The sequence below is a fragment of the Salvelinus namaycush genome, chromosome 31, assembly GCF_016432855.1.
Source record: "Salvelinus namaycush isolate Seneca chromosome 31, SaNama_1.0, whole genome shotgun sequence".
In the NCBI taxonomy this organism is placed as follows: Eukaryota; Metazoa; Chordata; class Actinopteri; order Salmoniformes; family Salmonidae; genus Salvelinus; species Salvelinus namaycush.
Genome location: NC_052337.1, coordinates 32,865,527 through 32,893,204, shown reverse-complemented (window position 1 = coordinate 32,893,204; position 27,678 = coordinate 32,865,527). Strand labels below are relative to the sequence as shown.

Here is a 27,678-nt window from a genome sequence, read left to right as displayed (position 1 = left end):
TAAGAAGTGGACAGATTTGCTGACGTCAACCCTCAGTGTAGATACAGGAGAGCTGGCTAGGGCAACGGTCCACCGCGCTGACATGTAGATAAGCGTCCTCTGACATCACTGGCGCCGGCAGATCCTGTGACGCACCTTGCAGGTCGTATACTGTGGATGCAGCACACACACAGGGAGTCATTGTTATACGATAGATGCAAATGAATGCACGTTGATCCGTACTGTACTGTTATTGTTCTTTGTCTCTTCATTACCTGTGAGCCCAGACGACAGAGCTCTTTGGGAGATGTCTAGTCCATTCTGAGTGGTAAATGTTGGAGCAAAGCTGTCATCAAACACTGGGGTTTGCATCAGGTGACAGGAGTTGGTCTGCTTGGCGGATTTGTGTGTATCATTGTTGTATGACGGAGAGTACACCATTTGGATCTGACCACTAAAACCTGAGGAGGAAAATAACAGGTACATCTAGTTATTTACATTTCACGAATAGATGAAGGGGGAGACTGAAGAATCTGTTTTCCTCCTCTGGTGTTTCCCTCTTTTCATCTTCATTCATTCTTACTTCTTCCCACAAGCACATTGGCTTCATATCTTGATATTCATAGGCACAAATAAACCTGGTATAGATAAAAGGTAGAATACTCAGTTGTAGTTCTATGAACCCTTACAACCACCATGGCACCTTATGGAAGCACTATTACTCATCTGATACTACAGAACTGTACTTTTGAGTAGTTTGAAGCATTGTTCTTATTAAAACAATAGAAGCGGTGCAAAGCATGAACACCTTGTCAACATCAAGCACTGCTGGCAAGTCCAGTGGGGAAAATGTGCAATCTATTTTAAGCTATGATCTAGAGAGTAAAGCTGCTTCTTCTTTCCTAAATAGAAAAAACATCAGCCACCTGCTGCACAACAAACAGCATTAAGCCATGATCATCCTATATCGGAGTATCTGTCAAAACAGAATGTCAAACCACCCACACACTTCTTTAATAGACTTTCACACAATAAAACCAACAGTAACTCTCATTTCAGAGCAGGAATTTCCCTGTGGAATTGTACCATTGTTTTCTTTCCGCAGGCACATTTCCACAGTCAATAAGCTATGCCCTCCTGTAGGTGCAGGTGTAATCCTATGCAGATCTCTGGGACGCATTACCGACCTGATCTGCTGTCCCTTTTGACGTTCCAGGGAAGGATATCTTCAATTCAGTACATTATCACCGAATAGATGAATGCAGTGAACATATTTGATGTGCCTGTAGTTGGTAGATGTCATTTACCTGGGTGGTGGTCTGTTTTTACTACAGGAGTGTGACTGGGATGACTCAGAGCTGTGCTGGTCTTTAGGGATAAGCCAGTGGGATGGTGGGTAAGAAGAGTGGAGGGACCAGGCAGTTGGTTTTGGTGTGACCCGGGGCTGAGATGGTGGGGGGACCTATTGGCAAACCTGAAATGTTTCACAAACCGGTATATGAAATAATATCAGGTTGTTCAAGATACAAATGGACATATATAATTTAATCTGCACACCTGCTGCAAAACATCATGATACTGTGACACTGCCCCTGCAGTAGGCTCATTTATTTATGCAACAACACACTCACTCATCATCACAAATCTTAAGCAATCTATTTACAGTGCCTCCTAAAAACATGATTCACATGGGGAAAAGAGGGTGAGATATCAGCTGATCATTGATGTTGATGAGTCATGTAAATCTGCTAGTTAGCTAGCTCGATTTCTTTTACTGATTGTGATTTACCTTTTTCTGTCTCTCTCTACTGCACGTATCAGCCAACCAGACCAAATATTGATGATGATGTTGGCTAAATCAAGTGTTATCAAGTGTTGATCAAATGTTATGCTGCTGTGGCAGTACTGTTGATATTTTAACTAAGTAGCTAGCTACACACACTCGATCGGCAATCGCATCTCTCAAGCCATGCATGTTTGAATCTCTGTACAGGGCAGACTGGGAAAGGCACAACCGGCCACACGCGAGATCCGTACAGGGCAGATCAACATGCACAACCAACGGAGTGGGTGGGGGGTCTCTGGCGTACCACAAACCCCCGCAGCCTATGCAAGGCGGGGGGCCTACAGGCTTTGGGGGCACCCAACCCCCAAAATGTATATATATATTTAGATTTCTTGGGGTTGGGGGCCCCCTTGAGGTCGGCCCAGTATAATTAGGCATCAGAATGCTAGAGTGGACATGAACCTTCTTATTGGATAAATGTCAGCCATTTTGGTCATGGAGTTGGTCAACCATGGTATGCCAGTGCTGTGATAAGATATTGTGTAAAATAATGAATTTTAAGAATTTTTCTACACTGTTTGTTAGCTAGCTAGCCAGACAGTTTTAGAAGAATGATTCTATACATTTTCTCAAATTAACTGCCAATATGCCAACATTTCATTCAAACAATGTAGTCAATTCATAGCCATACACTGGCTGAAATCAGTTGATGATAGGACTTAGCCAAGTTGTAAATGTAACAAGTACTGATATTATATAATAGCACTCTCAGCTTTCCAATTTATATTTTTTCAGACATTTATGGTCTCAAAAATGCAACCTTCATTTAACTAGGCAAGCCAGTTAAGAACAAATTCTTATTTACAATGACGGCCTACCCCAGCCAAACCCAGATGACGCTGGGCCAATTGTGCGCCGCCCTATGGGACTCCCAATCACGGCCGGATGTGATACAGCCTGGATTTGAACCAGGGACTGTAGTGACACCTCTTGCACTGAGATGCTGTGCCTTACACCACTGCGCAACTCGGGAGCCCCGAGTATATACATATATTTCAGAGGCTATTTATCCAGAAAGTTGGTATAAAACCCATATCAACTGTATTTATAATTATAGACAATATTTTAGGTTGACAATAATTCTATTACACAATTTTTACATTTTTTAAATCAAGATTATGCCTCTACTGACATTCATTCCAATTAGACTGGTTTGGATTTCTCCCTGACCAATATGGCTGCTATTACCACCCCCTTCTGGAACTTTGAGGGCTTATGATATAGCCCCCTCCCCAGATAGGATATGAACACATCATAATTTGTGTCAAAACTGTTTAGAGTGACAGGAAATTAGCTGTAAAACTGCAAATTTTTCTTTCAGCTTCATATAAATTCTACCACCGCCCAAAAGGAGACTTTGGAGGCTTGAAGGGCAAAGGGGCATGTGCTCTGCACAGGTAGAGCCCAATCTGTGCACATGCCTGCTTGTAAGGAGAATGGAGAAACATGCAGTATCTCTTTCTCTCTCCTTAACAAACCCTCAACTTTGTGAGCTAACTTGGAACAAATAAAATAGTACAGTCAAATTTGACATGGTAAATTCATAAACACGAATATGAATGATGGAGAAAGTTTATATTGTGAAGTGACGTAATGCGCATGAGTGATATTTATCAAAATGAGTGATATTGTTAACGGGTATATTGGGCACATTTTTGGGAGTTCAAAGACAACTTTGGTAGTATTATAAACCTTAAAATATATTGTTTCTAGTAGGCTACAGAATTAGAGGGGGTGAAAAGCGTAGTGAAAAGTATACAAATAAGCATTATAGGTTATGACACTTAAAGGGGTTTAGCAAAAGAACTGATCTGATTGGACAAAAGACAAATTAGTGAAAAAATATCAGAATTGTGCTGCCTGTGTAAACTAGTGCTGAGTGATTAACGGACATTTCGGTTATTTTTCGTTTTTTAAACAACTAATTGACTGACTTCGGTTCAATTATTTGAATTCCATTTTTTCCCCCTGTGAGCTCAATAAGCACATTGCACAGTTTCTCTAGAGATGAATCACCTCAAGCCTGAACTTTGCGATGTAGTAGGGAGTTGTAGTTTCCAACAGGTCAATATTCTACATAGTTTAGAGCAGAAAACATGGTATTTAACTTCAATGACCATAAACTATTGCACATCTACTGGTCCGGTCTGTGTGTTTCTTCTATGCCTGCTAGTTTAGATAAGTGTGGGGCAGACATGGAGAGAGAGAGAGAGAGAGAGAGAGAGAGAGAGAGAGAGAGAGAGAGAGAGAGAGAGAGAGAGAGAGAGAGAGAGAGAGAGAGAGAGAGAGAGAGAGAGAGAGAGAGAGAGAGAGAGAGAGAGAGAGAGAGAGAGAGAGAGAGAGAGAGAGAGAGAGAGAGAGAGAGAGAGAGAGAGAGAGAGAGAGAGAGAGAGAGAGAGAGAGAGAGAGAGAGAGAGAGAGAGAGAGAGAGAGAGAGAGAGAGAGACAGAGAGAGACAGAGCAGAGACAGAAGAATGCACAATCGAGAGGGATAGACAGCAGTTGCTTCATGAGTTATCTCTACCTGAAAATACATGATCTAAGTGATTGATAGTTGGTATTCAGAAGTTATAAAAGTATGCCTTATTTACTTTGAATAACTAGTAAAATAGTGATTTTGTCAGACAGCATAGGCAGCAGCTCTATAGAGATGAGATGATGACTTGGAATTAAATAATAAAGTCATCAAATAAAACAAATGTATTATACACAACAACTGAAATATTCTTTAAAATGTTTTATTAAAAGTAAAGTTATGTGAATCAATAACTCTCTATGGTTAATAAGTGATAAGCAGTAATGAGCAGTCACTACCATCATGGGACTTCTATTCATTGTTTTATTCTGTGTTGTTACAGCATTCAACCCACATAATGCATAGTGCATTTATTAAAAATAAATAATCGAAACTGGAATCAAAAACCGTGATTATTTTTTAATAATCGAAGCAAAACCGAACCGACCTCAAAAAGCACTAATCGCTTGTGTAAATGCAGTGTTAGACCAACAGTTTTAAGTAATACATAAATGTTGTGGTTGGGATATATTGACCATATTATCAGGAACATTATGGATATATTTCACTTCAAAATTCACCAGGAACAACCATTTCACAGTTGTTTTTTTTATGTCGTACCCCTCCCCCAATAAGAAACACAAAGTTACACCCTTGCCCCACAGACAGCACTTTCAGTGAAAAGACACTGATATCTGACAAGTAGAAGTCTGTTTAAAAGAGGCCGCTAATTCATCACTGAGGGATAGTAACATAGCACACCTCTCAGACTTTAAATAACCCATGTTAACTAAGCACAGATACGTGAGAGAAATCTTAATGACTTGTTTTAGTTTGTTTGTTTGCCCAGACTAAAATGCCTGGTTACTTAAATATGGCAACCTTCTCTTCCCATACCAAGCATCAGAAAGTAAGAAAGAGGATATTGTGAAGAACATCCTTAGAAGGAAAGCCAAACAATGAGTGCTTTTATGGTGTATCTGTAAACCTTTTTCATTTTTCTTACTGGCACCAGGGTAATAATTAAAATAATTGAGGTGTTTACAATGCAATTGATTAAGGGGATAACAATGCACAGGCTGAATGAGGAAATAAAGAAATCACATAATGGCAGTGAATAAAATAGCAAATGGGATTTTACAATCGATTTAACATCTAGAAAAGTAATTACAGCAATCCTCTTCCCGGAGCCTCTGAATGGTATTTTTCCAATTTTATGATTCACTTATTGAATTCCTGAGCCACTCTAGATGGTGGCTATAGCATCCACTAATGCAGGCCCTAGAGACTGATGAGGCAAAGCAGGGCCTGCTTTCATTGGCTGATTGTGTACCCAGAATCCTGTGGTGAATGCTGTGGCCTACCGCTGCTACCAGGACAATCAATCAGTGTCAGTGAGAAGCCATGAGCATCTGGCTGCCCAAAACTTCAGAAAACACTCCTTCTCACCGCCTTTGAAGTGCATGGAAGAAGGAATGTTTTTTTTTTGTGGGCTGACCAGGCAACAGTGTTGCTGGCCATTCCCAACCTGTAAAACCTCTTCCCAACCGCTCTCTTCACAGCTGAGGTGCTGCGGGCCACAAGAAAGCCCATTGGGGTCTTTCAAAAGGGGAGAAAATGGTGCTTTATTTTAATCTGATTATTCTAACTATGAGTTTACTGCCATGAAGCCATGACAACCGACGTTTAAGTACTTATTTGTTTCAGATCAGAAAAAAAAGAAGGAAAAGGGGATAGGCATTTAAATCAGTCATGGCTACAGTCACTCTGCCAATGGGAACTCAAAATGAATAGAAATACCAAGTCGCTTGCCCAACAGATGCAACTGGGCCTGCAGCAGGTTCTCTTCCCAGAAAGTAGATGTGAACATGTTTCAAAAACCAAACCACTTTAACAGGATGGATGAGAAATATAACCATCTATTCATCATTGTCTGACACATTGTCAGAGAGCCAGACATTATGCTACTAGCGATGCCATTAAAACACATATCTCGTCGTCAATGTCTTAGACACACAGAGAAAAGTATCTGCCAAATACCATGAATAGAGTGTCTTGAAGGGGCTGTGGCTTTCAACAGGACTAGGTAAGGTCTTTCACTATATACAGGTAGCATTTTTTCACCTGCAGAATTCCAAGAACGCTGTTAATTGATTACTCAGTAGGAAGTGAGAGAGACTGAAAGACTGTTCTTAAGGTAATGACTTTCAGAACTTTCATTAGCCAGCACTTGTCATAACTACGAAACACATTCAATGTAAATGCCTCGACCTTTACACAAGATCTGGGAACATGACTGAATTCTCAAAGTCTCAAGGAAGGAACATTGAACGCAGTTATAGAAATCCTTGCTCGACTTCTAATCCTATATGTTTATTGTAAATTGATTACTGCATTTATGATGAGTAGACTTCGTTACAGAGATACAAATATGTGACTAAATATGACTATGCATGATGAATGGTTTAAATAGCACCCACTTTTTTTAGTTCAAGACTAGGTCTCCTGCACATTTTAACATTTAATACAGAATTACAGTATAACACGCACTGTGCACATATCACCGTGGTGAAGTTTTCAAATGGAAATGTTCTCACCACCAATGTCTTAGAAAACGATTTCCACATAACTACCACAGCAACAAGTACTAAGTGACAGAAGTCAGGGAAGTTTAGCATGGTCCAGATTGTGACAGCTGCTAATGAATTTTCATAATTTGAGCATAGGTAAAACACCATTGTATGAATACCAATTGTTTATCACAAATGCAAATGTTCCCTCTGCATATAAACTTACAACCGGCAATGAAACAAAACAAAAAAACTCTAGAATTGCCTCATAGTCAAAGCTGAATAAACTTCTGTGGTGAACTCAAATAGATTAGAAGACTAACACTAGTTGTTCTGCTGTGTGGCTGCAGTACCTGTAACTGTCCTGCAGAGCCAGGTGTGAGCTGTTTGAGGAGGGTTGGCCCTGTGGAACAGCTGGAGGGACAGGGATGGATAGAGACACACAGTGGCTTGACTGACCACTGGACAGCAACTCTATCAAACACAGACAACAAAATAGAGATATAGATACACTGGACAAGGCTACACACAACATAAACCCATCACTGAGACTCTAATTAAGAAGAATATACGTACATATCAAACTATGGATTTCACACCCGAATAGGTCTACCTAAATCTAAATAAAGGCACAGTCAGAGCATCTGGATGATGTGTACCTGTGTAGTGATCTAGGGAGGGGCTAGTGGATTGGCCCAACCTTCTGTCAATCATGTCCAGAGGAGAGAGGCTGGGTTTCAGGGGTTGGATGGTTAGGCAATCCGTTAATGCCTCTTGGCTCATGTCAACGGACAACCTCAGCTTTAGACCAATCACAGAGATACAGAGGTACAGAGATCAGCATAAATGCAAGTAGAGAATAGACTAACTTAAAAAAACAGTGAATATGGGAGTATTCGTAAAAACAATACTTTTTAAAAATAGAAACAGCCCACCTCCTGCGGCAAATTGTATCTATGGTGACATAACCTTAACTGTAAGATATAATTAATGAGCATGATTATCCCCAACAGTGACTTTTATATGGTCTGAGCATTACAGCGCAGCAAAGAAAATCAACTACCTAGTGAAGATTTATACAACAATATGTGGAGGCATTCTGCGTTAGTGTACTGTATAAGTGGATGTGTTTGCGATACAATAGAAGTGGGGAAAAGTAAGAGGCTGTGAAAGAGAGCGGGTGTCTCAAAAGACATTGAGACTGTGATAAAGTCAAGTGGATCCTTTCACTTGAAAAGTGTAAGATGCTGAGGGGGATTGAGCGAATTTTCAAGTGTAAAGAGTAGAGTCCAGGCAGCTCCATACTGACCTTCTTCCTCAACTGCCTCTCTTTGGAGGAATGGGATTTGACGTGCTTGCGCAGGGAGCTGGGGTCAGTGTAGCGCTTTACACAACCAGGGATCTGACACGCGTACGGCTTCTGCACAAACACGCACACGGACACACACAACTGTAAATAATGTCACAAAACCAACAACTTCCAGTTTCGACTTTCAGTGTGTGTGTGTATGTCATTTGATTAGATTTATTTAGCCAGGATAGTCCACTCAGTCACTGTTTTCCAGGGAGTCCTGGGTTCCATATAATCAATAACAGCATACACATCACATAGATGCTGTCTAGATAAAAGTCTACACAGAAGAATTTGTGTACAGCTTTCTTGAAGGTGGAAATGCTAGCTAGCTGCCATGTGGGTAAGTCCAGCTCGATAGAGGAAAACAAGGCAGCGACAGAGAGAAAAAACGAGAATGAGAGAGCACAAGAGAGTGAACAAGGAAGAACACTTAGAGTAAGAGATCAGTGTCTCAATTCTCAATGCGTGTGTTTTCTGTGTGTCTGTCTGAGATACGCCACTCAACTCACCGTGTCCAGGTGTGTGCGCTGATGCTTGGCTCGGTCGCTGGAGTTGCTGAAGGCTTTGTGGCAGCCTGGGTGCTGGCATTGATAAGGCTTCTCTCCAGTGTGGCTGCGCAGGTGGATCTTCAGGTTCTCCAGCCGAGAGAAAGCCTTCTGACAGCCCTCAAACTGCAACAACACACAAAGGGCACAGGGAGAGGAGGGATAGTGTACACTTAATATCCCTATCATTAACCTATACTGTACATCAGGGGTCCACAAAACAACATCCAAACATTCAGCATATGGAGACCTTGAGACTATAAAGTTATATCTGCAAAAATAGGATTCTCTGAGATAATTGGTTTGAAAGGTGTCAGCAATTTTTCATCTTGTTTTCTTTTGGACTTAACAACAACATGAGTAGTATATAGATTTGAGAACATTGCACAAAACAAGGGTATATCAATAACCCAATTTTAATGCCGATGGAAGCTCTCGATATGTAAACTACCACTGGTTAACACTATAAGACGTGTGGTGGTCAATGTATCCAGCAGGGGTCAGTATCTGTGTGTACACAGACTTCAGTCTGTAAAATCTGTCTTGTCTCAAGGGTCTTGTAGGATCTAAACATGTTGACAGATGAACTCATTGTAGAAACATGCTACCACCAACTCGTAGAGAGGTTAAGGTAGAGAGGGGTTTGTTCCTCGTCAAAAGGGCTTGCTCCCTGCCCAGGTGCACTAGCTGTCACAAGCTATGGGATTCAAGAGTAGTGGATGGAAGCTGATCCAAGTCAGCAGAACTAAACAGCTCTCCTTTGTGCAGTACTACCAGTGGCAGACTGGCCATCTGTCACTTCGGGCAAATGCCAGATGGCCTTCCACTTTTAGCCTATTGTGCCTGTCAAACTTGTTTTTGCAAAATTATCATTATCTGGCTAATAATGGTGGCCTCGAGAGATAAAATAGGCCGGTGTGTGTGGGGGCCGCAAGAAATGAAATAGGCCGGTGTGTGTGGGGGCCGCAAGAAATAAAATAGGCCGGTGTGTGTGGGGGCCTCAAGAAATAAAATAGGCCGGTGTGTTAGAAATGCCTGAGACAACTTCGGGTCCCAGTCTGCCCCTGAGTACTACCACCTCACTGCAATGACCTCACCCCCAAGACATGTGAATCATCACAGTTTCCTACTGTAAGTTAAGCCTACTACTTTGCTCTCTCACTCCACAGTCAAAGGGCTTGGAATGTCCTTACTTCAGTTTCACAGAGTAAAGTCATGGAACCATGACCCATTTTATTATTGTCCCTCCAGGACTGGATTCCTTGCATAGCTATACCTCTCCCTCAGTCTGAGCTGACCAACTACAAATGAATCAGTTCCTTTAATATTTGACTCATCACATTCATCTGCATTGCTATGGGACATATTCCTTTGATTCACTCCTTTGATTCCTTTGATTTGCGTATTAACATATTGCTAACTTCAGACTGGATTTCTCCTCTGAACTCTATCTGAATGGAACATTGCCGCTCTCTTCTTGCAAGACAATATCGCGAAGAAATTCAAATCTCTAACGTACTGTATAGGCAAAGTCTTACCTACTCAACAGCCACTACACTCGATGTTGTTCTGTCTTGAAGCTGGCAAACAGCAGGCACGAACATACTGTACACCCTGCCGAGCAAAACCCCCAGCAGAGTACTGTCATTATGCCAAAACTCATTATGCCTAACTTTGACCCTCAATTCCAGTAAGGCCATTATGACTCCTTCTGATGGCAACCATATGTTCATATTGTCAAAAGGAATGGGAATCAGACTTTATAAGCCTTAAGTAATTCAAGAGGGAGGCAGATATGCCTGATAATTCTATCAGTGCTCACCAGCCTATTGGGGATAGCAAACGTATTCTGTATGACTGTATCATAGCGAATGTGTGAATTCGGGGTACAATCAACAGCATTTTAGTGCTTACAGATGAGGTCTCCCATGCAACGATGACGATATCTCTCCTTGTGGGTCTTTACCACTCCACTCTATGTCCTGCTTGTCTGGGGACACGAGTAATGACCTAACAGAAGTATCCCTGAAAGTGGAGAAAGCCACCACCATTCCATAGTCTTTCTAGTCTTTCACAAGTCTTCTTCACACACAGCAGGATATTCTGTCCAAATGCTCTCTAAAACGGTGGCATACCAGGGAAGTACACCACAACCGGACACTCCAAACCACAGTGTAGAGAAAAGGATCAGCATCGGACCATTCAGATGGGCTAGCATAAGAAAAATACAGGCCAGGGAGAATGAGCAGGATAAATAGCCATTCAGCCTAGGGATGGGAAGAGAACTGAGAACCAGCATCACACACAAATATACTGCCAGGAGCCCAGCGGTGCCCAGGAGTGGCCTGTCATGCACACTCACACACTCACACACTCACGCACACACACACACACTCTCTTGCTAATAAAGCTTAGAGTCCCCTTTTAGCTGCTGTGAGGGACAGAGGGTCTGAATAGACAGCAACATGGCTCCTCAGTGGAGCTGAATGCCACAGCCAGCCTCCTGACAGGTCCTGGCAGCCGGGCATGCCCTGGGGAACAATGACCCGCCCACAGCGTGCCAGCAGAGTCAGTCTAGTGCCCTCTGTAGTGCCTCAGCCTCTTTCCTCTCTCTCACATCTCCTCTCTCTCACATCTCCTCTCTCTCACGTCTCCTCTCTCTCATGTCTCCTCTCTCTCTCTCTCTCACATCTCCACTCTCTCACATCTCCACTCTCTCACGTCTCCTCTCTCTCACGTCTCCTCTCTCTCTCACGTCTCCTCTCTCTCTGGTCTCCTCTCTCTCACGTCTCCTCTCTCTCACGTCTCCTCTCTCTCACGTCTCCTCTCTCTCACGTCTCCTCTCTCTCACGTCTCCTCTCTCTCACGTCTCCTCTCTCTCTCACATCTCCTCTCTCTCACGTCTCCTCTCTCTCACGTCTCCTCTCTCTCACGTCTCCCCTCTCTCACATCTCCTCTCTCTCACGTCTTCTCTCTCTCACGTCTCCTCTCTCTCATGTCTCCTCTCTCTCTCTCTCTCACATCTCCACTCTCTCACATCTCCACTCTCTCACGTCTCCTCTCTCTCACGTCTCCTCTCTCTCTCACGTCTCCTCTCTCTCTGTCTCCTCTCTCTCACGTCTCCTCTCTCTCACGTCTCCTCTCTCTCACGTCTCCTCTCTCTCACGTCTCCTCTCTCTCTCACATCTCCTCTCTCTCACGTCTCCTCTCTCTCACGTCTCCTCTCTCTCACGTCTCCTCTCTCTCACATCTCCTCTCTCTCACGTCTCCTCTCTCTCACGTCTCCTCTCTCTCTCACATCTCCTCTCTCTCACGTCTCCTCTCTCTCACGTCTCCTCTCTCTCAAGTCTCCTCTCTCTCAAGTCTCCCCTCTCTCACATCTCCCCTCTCTCACATCTCCACTCTCTCACATCTCCTCTCTCTCACATCTCCACTCTCTCTTCTACTCTCCATCCCTTCCATGTTCCAGCTGTTCTCTCTCACATCTTTACAGAACGCTTTCCTTACTCTTATCTACAGCTCAACTCCCTTTCTTATCTTCTTCAAACGCTCAAATCTCACCCCCTCTCACATATCCTCTCCTCATGCCCAGTCAACGTCTCCTCTCCCTCTTATCTTCTCATCTATCGTCATCTTCTATAAATGCAAAAAGTTGGTTCATGAGATTTTGAGGTCTTTAAAATAAGAGCTGAAAACGGTTACAGAAACTTGAGAATAAGCTGGTTCGTTAAAACACTTTGAAGTCTGAACCGGTTTCTGGCGGCAAAATCAAGTTATTTCCCTCCTTACGGTTGTAGAGATGGCGCTAAAAATCTTGGCAAACCATAAATCCCATCAGGCCTGCATTCTGTGCCGTTGCAGGCAGGACTAGAATTTCAAGCTGTCCATTGTAAGGGAAACTAAGTGGATTAAAACCGAACTACTGGGGTTGTGTTACACCTTAACGGCTACAGTCTTTGAACATCAATAAGAGATATGCTAAAATGCACACTGTGATTCCTCAAGTGAACCTACAACTCAAGTACTCTAGCGCAGAATAGAAGCATCAAGACCATTTATAATTCAGAAGATGTACATACTTTGGGGCCCAAACAACACCGATAACTCCAGGATGTGTCAAGATATCGTCTATATCATTCACGTAGCTGAACATCACACTGCAGCAATGCGGATTGAGTAACCAACGGGAATTATCTGAGCTGACTGATAGCTTCCTGGTTCATCTTAATTGCACAGCCATGCAGCTACCATGACACTTGAACGCCTGCATTCCCATGGAGTGCTTTATTAAACTGACTAAGCTAGAGGAACCCTGGCCTCCACAGTTGCTTGGGTACCCCATATGTCTCTCTATTTAATTAACTACGATCCAGATCCAACAACACAGGGAGCTTTCATTAGAAAATAATATAGTTACTGTAGGAGGAGATATGGTTCAGCTGTACAAGAAACTGTATGAATCTACTGCACAACATCTAAAGCTGTTAAGCCGGAAAATGTACCATTATTAACTATGGCGGTAATTGTTCATCCTTCGAACAGTAAATCATCATGATTAGCTAATGATTAGTAAAAACATGATTAGCTAATGTGTTTACATAGGCGTTGCTCTTGGGGATTTCCAATGCTCCAAACCCGTTTGAAAACTGTTGAAAGTGTTGAAATCCCAGTGATAAGGCATATACTAAATACACAGATGAATCAACTATGTGTTAAGAAAGTGCTCAATCACCCTCACAGGTACAAGAGCTGACAGGTACAAGTCACGGCTTGCCTGGTGTATGTGGGGCAGTGTGCTGCGTAATCAGATCTACTTCATTGTAATGCTACCGGCTGGGCGGGCGGCTCGCGCCTCTGTTTGCCATTCACCAGCCCCATCCTTCCTGTCAATCATTCCTCACAATAAGCCCGAGTGTAATTCTCGGACAATTGACTGGCATGGCATCTAAGACGTTTTTAGTGAAGTAGAACTGGTTCTCTCGCTCTGTGAGAGTCTCTGTTGCCTGTCTAGCTCCTCGGCTCTGACTTTGATTGCTCAGACTGTTTTGTTCAGTAAGTATGGGTTTTCTGACAGTTTCTGTCAATTAGACTGACCTCGTTCTATTTCTTTTCGGTCTGACTTTTTCAGCGTATGCTGAAGTCAAGCCTGGGATGATGGGATGTCACACACTGGGTATGTCCAAATAGGCACTCTATTAACTATATAGGGAATAAGGTGCCATTTCCAGCGTTCTGTTTTTGGGCATGACCCTGGATATTTCCCCCTGTAACACATGATTACATGATACACAGACCCATCTGACTGCAGCTGCAGCCTCCATAGCAACGGGACTGGTTGGTACTAATAAGTGAGTGTTTTGGAGTGAAAGGTCGACCACAGGTATGCATCCAGTTAATAATTGTCTAACCAAGAAGCAGCGAAACGGGTCAAGGAATGAGAATTGTTGGCCTCTTACTCATCTGAACCTCAAGTATGTTCCCAGTGGGGTGGAGGGCGGGGGGCGGGGGGTATCTCTACAATTGTCTCGACCAGGGATGTCAAAGCCATTTTGCCCATGGGCCACATTCGGGTCTTTATCAAAGTCCAGAAAATGTGTTCGATTTCCTTGCAGTCAAAATTGTTTTAAAATGTTTTATTCTCCCTAACTATTCAGATTTCTTTTCGGTGATTCATAGCAACCTGGAAAGAGTGAAAAGACTGTTTCAGTGTAGGTCCAATATAATTTCTACAGTTTCTTTTTAGTTTTAGTAATCCAGCTTGATGAGCCTAAAAAAGAGCCCGAGCTCACTACTGCAACTAATGTGCATCGGTTTTGTGCTGCTATGGCTCCTGAAGGACTCCTATAACTGCAATTACAGCACAGGAAGACTATACAGAGCTGAACAACTCATCTGTCAACTGACTTTGGCTTTGAACATGGTATGTTGTCATGCCATGAAATCAAAAGAACCAAACGTAGCCTTCTCTAACAGCACATCTGAGAGAACAAAAGGTAGCACTAGGACTGGGAGCACCTGTCTCAGGGGAATCCAGCCAATCCTCCCCATCAGTACCAGGTCCAAGGATACATGGCTTTCAGATGAGCTCCATTCAAGTCTCTCTCTCCTTGGCCACAGAACCAGACCCAATCAGAACCGGGCCAGGGAACATCACCTTCCCAGAACCCCAGCCAAGTCTGTCCCTGCCTGGCAGGCTCATGGCTGCTGACAGGCCCTGTGACTGCCTGGTAGAGTAGCTCAGAGAGAGAGAGAGAGGGGACTGTGGCAGAGCAGGGATCAGGAGGCTGGCTGACTGGTGCCCTGCCAGAACTTAAGCGCTGCGCTGCCTTTGTGCTGATTTAATAACTACATAATTAAGTTAACTGCCATGTCAACTATCACAGAGCTGGACTAATTAGCCCATGGCCACAGTTAAGAGGAGAGAGAGACCATATTTCTGACCCAAACCTTCAGCCTTCGGACGTACATCAGAGCACACAAAGGCCTTAAAGAGGTACAACGTGCGTACTTCAAGACGTCGATTTCCCTCTAAACCGTCTCAGCAAGGCTATTAGGAGGCTGAAAGGCCCTCTACAGCTCCGGTCTAGAGGATTGGCTGGTTGACTCACAGTAGACAGGGGAGACAGCCTGGAAGGGAACTGGTGCACTCACTTCCCCCCCTTAGCATACTTATGGGAAAAATATGTTAACCATTGTGCATAAAGGGGTGGAATAACTGAGGTAACATTTTGTTCAGGTAAAGCCAATGGATCCTCAAGTGGGTGACTAAACAGATTCACACTTGCATGTTAAAGACAGTTTTGAGGCATTCACCAGAGATTGATTTGCTATGTACCGTGCACTTGTTGGGCTTCTCTCCTGAGTGGACTCTCATGTGGATGAGGAGTTTGTAGCGGGCGTTGAAGGGCTTGAACCTGCGTGGACACCCTGCCCAGAAGCAGGTGAAGTCCTCGCCATTCCGCTGGTCCACATGGAGCTTCTCTATGTGCCTTACCAGCTCCTCCTTTTGGTCATACACAGCACTGCAGTCAACCCAGCGGCAGCAATGGCCCCCACTGTATTCCTCTGTCTCCCCCTCCTCTTCCTCCAGCATGGGGAACAGGGACAGGGGATGAGGCAGGAGGCTGGCCCCATGCACAGGGGGAGCTGGGGGAGCCTGTGAGACAGGGCCCTGGGAATGGCCCTGGATGTGGCTGGGAGGTCTGTGGAGGTGGAGGTGCTGGTGAGAGTGGTAGGGGGGCGGAGGGCCCTGCGGTGGACTATCTGATCTGATGATGGTGGCTAACTCTAGCTGAAAGTGTAGAGATGGCACCAGGTCATTAGCACTCCTGGCTGCCTCCTGTAGTGTCCCTCCCTCCTCTGGGAGACACTGCTGCTCCACCACCATGTTAGCCATCTGGCTCTCCAGCGCCCCACCCTGCTCCAGCATCTGCATGCGGCCACACTCCGTCCCAGGGTGGGGGTCACTCAGTGGGATCAGGGCCAGCGTCGAGCCTGCGAGGCTGAAGAGGCCTGGAGACTGAGGATAGGGGATACAGCTCCCTCTCACCCCCAGGAAGTGGCCATAGACCTCAGGCTGGAGGGGTGAAAGGGTGTGGTGGGAAGCCGGAGAGCTCCGGGAGCCATTGATGTAAGCCACCAGCGAGGTGGGCGAGGTGCGGATGATGGAGTTGAAGTCGATGCCATAGCCATCTGACAGAGGGGACATGGAGAGGGCCCTCTTCTTGGAACGTGCTGAGTACTGCCGGGGGCTGTTGGCATCCCCGCCAAACAGGTAGGAAGGCAGGGACGCAGAGTTGGAGATGCTGGTGCTCCCTGACATGGCAGTGCCAGGGGGCATGCTGAGCAACTCACCCCCCTCGCTGCCAAGGGTTGAGCCCTGCTGTGGGCAGAGTGGAGGAAGGACTCGGTAGCCATAGGGCCACTCCTGTCTGCCACTCAGAACTGACTGGGTCTCTGCTAGGCTCAGGGTGGTGGAGGCCAGGGACTCTCTGGAGAGCAAGGACCTGAGGCACAACACTGTAGTATGTGAGTAAGGATAGCAGTACCAGGAAAGTCTGGTAGAGTTGAGTATCACAGCTGTTTAATAATGTACATGGAAATGGTTTAAAGTAGCTCAGAAATCAGTGCAATGAAAAGAGTTTGCAGGTATACTCCCCCACCTAGTGTGGTGCAGAGGTTGACTCACCTGGCATCTGTGTAGGGTACCATCAGGCCTTGTGGGGGTTGGGAGTCTTGGGGGGCGTGTGGTACCAGAGGACCTGAGGTGTATGCCTGGGCACTCACAGGAGACACTGGGCCCAGGCTCTGGACCACCATCGGACTACTGGTGACCCAGAGGTTAGCACCAGCTGGCTGGCCCAACACCTGCATACTTGGTCCTGAGACAGAGTAACCTGATAGAGACAAGTTCACCATTAGAGGGTTGAGGGTTCACCATCAATGTCAAAGTATACAGGGTCATACAGTAGGAAATACAATCACTTGACATGGTTTGCTTGAATTAGACCATATACTTTACAACAACAAAAAAATACAGACATTTCTCCTCGCATAATAATATCTAAATAGTGAGGAACCACATACTGTATTAATGACCAAGGGTCTAAAATGTCGAGTGACATTTCTTAGGCCTCATGCGGGCTCTAAATTAATCAACACCGTTTCAAATTCATGTTCAACTGGGAATATTATAAAAATCATAATAAATAAGAGGCCTTTACATCCGAGCATCCAGCCTGCCAGTGCTGCTGCTTGTGCTAAAGACCACATTCAAACAAAACCGTTCGACACAGCTTGAAACAAGATTGAAAAAGAAAACACCATGAGAAATAATACTAACTTTCTTAATTATGGAATCAAGTCATTCAAAGTAAATTCCAGACGAAGATAATAGAGAGACACTTGTGGAGAACTCTCACTGTGCATTAATTGTCGCGAGAGCTTCAACTACTGTGTAGTCTTCTACAATGTTCACACTTCAGTGGTTGTGGCATTTGCCATTTGCATCCAACCATTGTCATCATGCTTGACACACATTTCTTAGTTTGTACTGGCAGTATCTGACTTTGATAGAGACGCAATGAATCCATGGTTCAGGGTCTGTTCCTCTCCGCCACAGTTCACTTCCCCATATTAACACACGCAACTGTGTTTGCACACCAGGGACCCATGAGGCAGATATCATCAACAGAAATCAAACACAAACCTAACATTTTTTGTCTTGTTCAATAGAAGCTTATGAATCCTGGAATTCACCCTAACAAACCTGGACTGCCCAGAGACACTTTCTGCTCTGTTAATTACTAATGAGATTTTTTTCTTCCTCTCTTTCCTCCATCGCTCATTTAGGGATATGTTTTCTGCTTGGTTAGTTATCAATAAACAAGCCAGGGAGAAAGGAGTTCTGGGGAATAACGGTGGTTAGGGTGGGAGGACGACATTGAAGTGAAGTGAAGTATGAAGACTTCTATGTAAATCGGTGCTACTTTGAAGAGTGGCGAGAAGAGAGGGGCTGATTGAAATGCTGTTTACAACATATCACTGGGACATGTGCACACTGTGATCTTTCAATTGAAAGGGAGGAAGAGGTCCTCCATACAGGTCCTTGGAGGGCATAGGTATCAGGCGTTAAATAAATAGTTTATGGTAGGGAACATTTAGCTAGCTATTAAACAACTGATTACTTTAATAGGGTGCTTTCAATATACTTGGAGGGACATCCTCACTTGCAAGTGCACCTAGAGAGGATAACTAACCTAAGGTCACGAGGGTCACAATATTTCATAATGAGGGGACAAAGTCAAGACTGATCAAAACAATTACAGTTATGGGCAATTCCACACTAAAGGAACTGCGCTGAGACACAGATTTTTTTCTCTTAAATTGTATGCCAAAAAACCCCCATTGATTTCAAAGTTTAACAAACTGTACAACTCTCTGCACAAGGACTACTTTTAACAATTTCCTGGAAGAACTGTGCAGATGCTTATAGCTACTTCCTGTACATAGCCATGTTATTTTCACTCGTTATTGTTATTCGTTATGCACTGTATTTAGTTCCCGTGTCACTATTTTTATTTTTATTTCTATTTGATCTTTAAATCTCTTCTGGTTATTGAACTACAGTAAATTAAGTGGATTTACATCCAGTAACTGAATTGCAGTAATGGAATTTCATCATTGGTCCCTGATCTGTACTACACAGAAATGCATAATTATGGATAGGAATGTCATTCTCTTCATGGTGTTGTATCCTAAAATGGTACACAAAGGTATAAATATGTAATATCCTCTGATTTTGGTATTATTCTACCACACTGGCTATTATTTTAATGAGCTCCGCCACCAAATAAGACCACATTTGGTTGGTCCAGACTGGACGAAATCTTAACTAATCACAGATGTCTATGTTTCACAAGTTTGGACATCAAAGTACAACACAGTAGAGTTCAGTAGAAAACAGTACAGTATAGTCAAGTAGAGTATTCTTCAGTACAGTACAGTAGAGTATAGTTCAGTACAGTACATTATAGTGTAGTCCACTCTAGTGTGCTCTACTGTGTACTGTACTCTACTTTTATTTACTGTACTGTACTGTACTGTACTGAACCATACTCTACTTTTCTTTGCTGTAGTGTACTATTCTCTACTGTGCTCTACTATAATGTACTGTACTATACTCTACATTTCTTTACTGTAGTGTACTCTTCTGTGCTCTACTGTACTGTACTGTAATGTACTGTGCTGTCCAAACTTGTGAATCATGGACATCTATTTTTGTGACAAATGAAGGTCAGTACAGACGTCTGTGGACCTTGAAATCAAGTCTGGTCTGGACCAGGCCCTCAAAAAACGTCTGTGGATGTTGAAATCAAGGCCAGGACCAAATGCAAACTACTTTTCAATGTCCATGGACGTCAGGTGTCGGTCAGTGTTCAGTGGGTGAGGATCCTGGTTATAGTAAATGGAAAGGGAGTGTCAGTAAGAGCTGGGAGAGGGGACATTAATTGAAGAGAGAGGGAGCGAGAGAGGGAGGGGTTGTCTAGACTTTTCACACACTTGCTTTGACCACCAGACGACAGAAAGAGAAAGGAAACAGTTGTCAGCTGAACATAACAGAATGCCAGTGGATGGGAGGACAGTAGCAGGTGACCCAACTGTGGTTTGTGACTGCTTTGAGTTCCCATTGTAGCCAATTAATTTGCAGAAATTCTGTTACCAATTTGTTTTAATCACTTAGTCTACAAAATTAATATCAGTAAAAACACTATAACTAACTGGCAGGTCTACCTTCACTTGTCACTTCTGTGAACTGTCATTATCCTCCCCCCTAATGAGAGAGAGAAATGTGAAAATATCATGAAGATTTTGGCAATGGAAACTTACAGAAGGCAGAATTTTTTCCCCCATAACTAAATGTTGATATTAGTTGGCAGGGGTCTTCAACATTATTGTGTTTTGATGTAAACTCGGCAAAAAAAGAAACGTCCTCTCACTGTCAACTGTGTTGATTTTCAGCAAACTTAACATGTGTAAATATTTGTATGAACATAACAAGATTCAACAACTGAGACATAAACTGAACAAGTTCCACAGACATGTGACTAACAGAAATTGAATAATGTGTCCCTGAACAAAGGGAGGGTCAAAATCAAAAGTAACAGTCAGTATCTGGTGTGGCCACCAGCTGCATTAAGTACTGCAGTGCATCTCCTCCTTATGGACTGCACCAGATTTGCCAGTTCTTGCTGTGAGATGTTACCCCACTCTTCCACCAAGGCACCTGCAAGTTCCCAGACATTTCTGGGGGCAATGGCCCTAGCCCTCAACCTCCGATCCAACAGGTCCCAGACGTGCTCAGTGGGATTGAGGTCCGGGCTCTTCGTTGGCCAACACTGACATTCCTGTCCTGCAGGAATTCACACACAGAACGAGCAGTATGGCTGGTGGCATTTTCATGCTGGAGGGTCATGTCAGGATGAGTCTGCAGGAAGGGTACCACATGAGGGAGGAGGATGTCTTCCCTGTAACGCACAGTGTTGAGATTGCCTGCAATGACAACAAGCTCAGTCCGATGATGCTGTGACACACCGACCCAGACCCTGACGGACCCTCCACCTCCAAATCGATCCCGCTCCAGAGTACAGACCTCAGTGTAACGCTCATTCCTTCGACGATAAACTCAAATCCGACCAACACCCCTGGTGAGACAAAACCGCAACTCGTCAGTGAAGAGCACTTTTTGCCAGTCCTATCTGGTCCAGCGACGGTGGGTTTGTGCCCATAGGCTACGTTGTTGCCGGTGATGTCTGGTGAGGACCTGCCTTACAACAGGCCTATAAGGCCTCAGTCCAGCCTCTCTCAGCCTATTGCGGACAGTCTGAGCACTGATGGAGGGATTGTGCGTTCCTGGTGTAACTTGGGCAGGTTCGGACGTACCAACCCTGTGCTGTTACATGTGGTCTACCACTGCGAGGACGATCAGTTGTCCGTCCTGTCTCCCTGTAGCACTGTCTTAGGCTTCTCACAGTACAGACATGGCAATTTATTGCCCTGGCCACATCTGCAGTCCTCATGCCTCCTTGTAGTAGGCACATTCACACAGATGAGCAGGGACCCTGGGCATCTTTCTTTGGGTGTTTTTCAGAGTCAGTAGAAAGGCCTCTTTAGTGTCCTAAGTTTTCATAACTATGACCTTAATTGCCTACCGCCTGTAAGCTGTTTGTGTCTTAACGACAGTTCCACAGGTGCATGTTCATTAATTGTTCATGGTTCATTGAACAAGCACGGGAAACAGTTTTAAACCCTTTACAATGAAGATCTGTGAAGTTATTTGGATTTTTACGAATGATCTTTGAAAGACGGGGTCTTGAAAAAGGGATGTTTCTTTTTTTGCTGAGTTTATTTCTAATAGATTTTAAGGCTTTTTATGGTAGATATTTTCTAAGACCTCTTTTCCACCTGTTTGACAAGAAATCAAAGCCTATGTTTATTCCTAATTTCTAGGATGGAAATTGTTGAAAAATGTACATGTCTTAATAAAAAATAAATAGAGACTTAGCTTTCATTTGACACCCAATTTGATATCCTCCTATGAACTTCACATGTTGGTGCTCATGTAACCTTTCACATGGAAATGACCTTATCCTACACAAAAGGTCAAGACATCACTCACATCTACACTCGTGTAAATGTATTAGTCTGAATGTAATACTGTATATCGACAAAGCTTACAAGAACGTACCTTTGACACCACTGTCAGAGCAGTCAGACGCCATGCCCTGATTGGTGGCTGCAACGCTGATGGGTGGGAGTTGAAGGGCGGGCACTTGTTGCCGTGACATCTGTGAGACACTTGACACATTTGGCTGTTTCCCATTGGTCAACATCTGCCTGCGGAGGCTCAGGGCAGGGAGCAGGACAGAACTCCCAGAATTCCCAGAGTTTGTCCCGGAGCTGAGGGGTACCTGCGAGTGGTGGACACCCCCTCCTCTACCCCAGCTGCTACCCACTGGAGAGGGGCTCAGGGTGGCACAGAATCCCGGGGACAGGGTGGTGCGCATAGGCATCCTGATGGAGGGGGCCTGCTGTCCTGTGATCATGCCCAGCGATTGGGGTACACCAGAGGGGGAGACCAAGAGGTGACAGCCCTTACCGTTCATGTCTGACCCAGTTTATTTTTCACAAGCAGCCTTGGAGGGTTTAGGAGACTAGAACAACTTTTCCGAAAATGCTCCTCTTCCCAAAAGTCATGCTTGAGTCTGCAGAAGAGGAAGATCCGTGGCTAAATCAGCATCTCATCTTCAGGCCCTCTGTGGTCTCTCCATACGGACAAAGACATCTGAAATATATCAGTGAGACAGGCACACATTTATAGTTTTGAGTAATAAATGAGTCACAAACTATAACTCACGCAGGGAAGAATTTACTGAAATCTCCCAAAAATATGTTGCCATAGTCTAGTCATGGTTCCCAACTCTAGTCCATCGGGAACCCCCAACAGTACACATTGTTATTATATCCCCGGACAAAGAATATCTGATTCAATTAATTGCGGGCATGATTAGTTGACAAGTTGAATCAGGTGTCCTTGTCTGGGATGTTTGACAGCAAACAGAACTACAACAGAAAACCTTCACGTGCGCAACTATGGGGCAAAACAGACGGGCTTGGCTTATATTGTTAACAACAGGTAAACTATATTTAGTCTCCAAATGTTTATTGAAAACATAAATACATTTGCACAATGAGTACTTGTTGTCTCTCAAATGCATTGTTACAGTTGTTGGGCCACTCAGGGGTATGTACTTAGTCCCCTACTGTACTCCCTGTTCACCCATGTCTGCGTGGCCAAACACGACTCCAACACCATCATTAAGTTTGCTGACAACACAACAGTGGTAGGCCTGATCACCCACAACGATGAGACAGCGTATACAGTGCCTTGCAAAAAATATCCCCCTTGCCGTTTTTCCTATTTTGTTGCATTACAACCTGTAATTGAAATAGATTTTTATTTAGATTTCATGTAATGGACATACACAAAATAGTCCAAATTGGTGAAGTGAAATGGAAAAAAAATTACTTGTTTAAAAAAAACTAAACGGAAAAGTGGTGAGTGCATATGTATTCATACCCCTTTGCTATGAAGCCCCCAAATAAGATCTGGTGAAACCAATTACCTTCAGAAGTCACATAATTAGTTAAATAAAGTCCACCTGTGTGCAATCTAAGTGTCACATGATCTGTCACATGATCTCAGTATATATACACCTGTTCTGAAAGGCCCCAGAGTGTGCAATACCACTAAGCAAGGGGCACCACCAAGCAAGTGACACCATGAAGACGAAGGAGCTCTCCAAACAGGTCAGGGACAAAGTTGTGGAGAAGTACAGATCAGGGTTGGGTTATAAAAAAATATCCGAAACGTTGAACATCCCACAGAGCACCATTAAATCCATTATTATTAAATGGAAAGAATATGGCACCACAACAAACCTGCCAAGAGAGGGCCGCCCACCAAAACTCACAGACCAGGCAAGGAGGGCATTGGTCAGAGCGGAAACAAAGAGACTGGAGCTGCAAAGCTCCACAGCGGAGTTTGGAGTATCTGTCCATAGAACCACTTTAAGCTGTACACTCCACAGAGCTGGGCTTTAAAGAAGAGTGGCCAGAAAAAAGCAATTTCTTAAAGAAAAAAATAAGCAAACACATTTGGTGTTTGCCAAAAAGCATGTGGGAGACTCCCCAAACATATGGAAGAAGGTACTCTGGTCAGATGAGACTAAAATTTAGCTTTTTGGCCATCAAGGAAAATGCTATGTCTGGTGCTAACCCAACACCTCTCATCACCCCGAGAACACCATCCCCACGGTGAAGCATGGTGGTGGCAGCATCATGCTGTGGGGATGTTTTCATCAGCAGGGACTGGGAAACTGGTCAGAATTGAAGGAATGATGGATGGCGTTATATATAGGGAAATTCTTGAGGGAAACAGTCTTCAAGAGATTTGAGACTGGGACGGAGGTTCACCTTCCAGCAGCACAATGACCAGATCTCATCCAATTGAGAATCTGTGGTATTACTTAAAGATTGATATACACCAGCAGAACCCATCCAACTTGAAGGAGCTGGAGCAGTTTTGCCTTGAAGAATGTACAAAAATCCCAGTGGCTAGATGTACCAAGCTTATAGAGACATACCCCAAGAGACTTGCAGCTGTAATTGCTGGAAAAGTGGCTCTAACAAAGTATTGACTTTAGTTATGAATAGTTAAGCACGCTCAAGTTCTCTTTTTTTGTAATATTTCTTGTTTGTTTCACAATAAAAAATATTTTGCATCTTCAAAGTGGTGGGCATGTTGTGTAAATCCAATGATACAAACCCCCCAAAAATCTATTTGAATTCCAGGTTGTAAGGCAACAAAATAGGAAAAATGCCAAGCAGGGTAAATAATTTCGCACGCCACTGTAGAGAGGAGGTCAGATAACTGGCAGTGTGGTGCCAGGACAACAACCTCTCCCTCAATGTGAGCAAGACAAAGGAGCTGATCGTAGACTACAGGAAATGGCGGGCCGAACAGGCCCCCATTAACATCAACGGGGCTGTAGTGGAGCGGTCGAGAGTTTCAAGTTCCTTGCTGTCCACATCACCACCAAACTATCATGGTCCAAACACACCAAGACAGTTGTGTGTTCTTTTCCCCCTCAGGAGACTGAAGGACTTGGCAATGGTCCCCAGATCCTCAAAAAGTTCTACAGCTGCACCATCGAGAGCATCCTGACCGGTTGCATCATCGCCTGGTATGGCAACTGCTCGGCATCTGACCGTAAGGCGCTACAGAGGGTAGTGTATACGGTCCAGTACATCACTGGGCCAAGCTTCCTGCCATCCAGGACCTATATAATAGGCGGTGTCAGAGGAAAGCCCATAATATTATCAGAGACTGCAGTCACCCAAGTCATAGACTGTTTTCTCTGCTACTGCACGGCAAGCAGTACTGGAGCGCCAAGTCTAGGACCAAAAGACTCCTTAACAGTTTCTACCCCCAAGCCATAAGACTGCTGAACAATTGCTAAACAACTGAACAATGAAATGGCCACAGGACTATTACATTGACCCCCCCCCCCCCCCCCCCCCCCCCCCTCTCCATTTGTTTGTACATGTTGCTACTTGCTGTTTATCATCTATGCATAGTCACTTCACCCCTACCCTACATGTACAAATTACCTCAACTAACCTGTACCCCCGCACACTGACTCGGTATCGGTACCCCCTGTATATAGCCTCGTTATTGTTTCTGTTAATGTGTTACTTTTAGTTACTTTAGTTTATTTGATAAATATTTTCTTAACTCTTCTTGAACTGCACTGTTGGTTAAGGGCTTGTAAGTAAGCATTTCACGGTAAGGTACACTCGATTGGCCCGACTAACCGGTGCCTGTATATAGCCTCGCTATTGTATATAGCCTCGCTGCTGTATATAGCCTCGCTACTGTTATTTTTCACTGTGTTTTTACTGTTGTTTTTTATTTCTTTACTCATCTATTGTTCACCTAATACCTATTTTTTACTTAAATTGCATTGTTGGTTAGGGTCTGTAATTAAGCATTTCACTGTAAGGTCTACACCTGTTGTCTTCGGTGCACGTGACAAAATAAACTTTGATTTGATGGACAAATAAAGTTTGATTTGGTTAGCTAGCTAGCGAATTTTTTGCCATATTAGCATTGACATGAATTACTTTAAAACACCTTAAAACAAGGCATGGTATCAAGAACAAGATAAACCTACCTGAAACGAGCCACCTACGATTCCCCACATGGCAGCTTCTTGTCATTTTTGCCAGCTATCTGACCATTGAGAATCATAATAAAGCACAGCTTCTGGACCCATCAATGCACGCGCATCATTTTCAAAATGTTGTCAGCCAACCCGTCTATACAGTAGAGCCGTTTAAAAGGCTTTTTTGTGTTGTTGCAGAAATGTATTCTTGAACATGTGAACTTTTAACGCATTGATGCCTTAATAATAAACTTGTATGTGATCTGTAATTATGAAGAACATTTTTAAAACGAAGCTGTTTAGCCACAGAGAAAATACAGAATCTTGCCCCGCCATTATTGGTTGGGATAAGGAGGGGGACGGGAAATTCACAAGAGAGAGTCTGTCACTAGCCTTCTGTCAAATGTCACATCCTGCTCTCTGATACCGCGGATATTGGAAAAATTACTCATATTTCATTATGGATAACATGCAAAGTGTAGCTACAGCTTTCAACAACAATGTCGCCCTGAATTCTGCTGGTGCTGGTATCATGCAGCTCTTATTGGTTGATGCCGAGTGGGAAGGATATTTTGAAAGTGTTTTAGTCTGCTGTGATTAATCATCATCCATATGCAGGTAAGAGTCCCCAGGGAAACAGCTTGCTAGCTTCATGTGCACACTTCATTAGCTAGCTCAACACAGTGTCATAAAGTTGTTTTCGTTGCTAGCTAACCACTGGGCACAAACTGGTTGAATCAATGTAATTTGTCAATGTATTGCGATGTGGAATCTACGTGGAAAACAGTGGAGGCTGCTGAGGGGAGAACGGCTCATAATAATGGTTGGAATGAAGTGAATGGAATGGCATTAAACTATGTGTTTAATGTATTTGATTCCATTCCACCTATTCCGCTCCAGCCGTTACTACGAGCCCGTCCTCCCCAATTAAGGTGCAGCCAACTTCCTGTGGTGGAAAACACATTGGATTTGAAAAAAGTTACGAACTTTTGTTAAAACTGTCATTTTGAGGGTAACATTTCAACAACCAAAATATGTTGAATTTATACAACTGAAACAACGTCAGATCTTCAACATAATAGCCACTATAACAAAAAATATAAAGAGTTGATCTATCTACAGCTATTCCTTCTGTCGCCCATCCAGGATTTTAACCAAGCCCAGCCCTGTTTAGCTATGATATATTTGTCACTGACTATTACCAATGTGCTATCGTGATAATGATTGTTGAGAAAATCTCAAGTTAATAGATTCACTGTTGCTATCGGAGTCATTCCAACGGGTAGGTCCAACAAATCAAATCAAATGTAACCGTCCTTTATCAATCATATATCATCAATGATGATATTTAGGCCTGTATAGCATTTGGGAAGTCATCAACAGCTAATGTTTCAATTCAACCCAGGGTTCAACTAAAAATAGAAAATACATATAGGCCTACGTTTCAGCTTTGGTTGACTTCAAATGGAATCTACAAGTTAATAATACATGTTGGATTCACGTCTCCATCTAAACCAAAAATACAATTGAAAGAATAAGATTACATCAAATCAAATTGTATTTAAAGTGTATTTAAAGTTAGAT

The 27,678-nt window shown here is 43.6% G+C and overlaps 1 protein-coding gene across 1 annotated transcript; it reads right to left on the bottom strand.

Annotated features, from left to right (window-relative positions):
• Window positions 1-25: 25 nt before the first annotated feature.
• LOC120025558 (zinc finger protein GLIS3-like) lies at window positions 26-22,473 on the bottom strand. The gene is made up of 10 exons (XM_038970117.1): window positions 22,056-22,473; window positions 16,998-17,205; window positions 15,645-16,815; window positions 8,774-8,935; window positions 8,220-8,330; window positions 7,570-7,711; window positions 7,264-7,384; window positions 1,287-1,453; window positions 255-440; window positions 26-150 (listed from the first exon to the last, which is right to left on the bottom strand). The coding sequence occupies exons 1-10, from the start codon at window positions 22,471-22,473 to the stop codon at window positions 26-28; spliced, it is 2,811 nt and encodes a 936-aa protein (XP_038826045.1).
• Window positions 22,474-27,678: the final 5,205 nt, after the last annotated feature.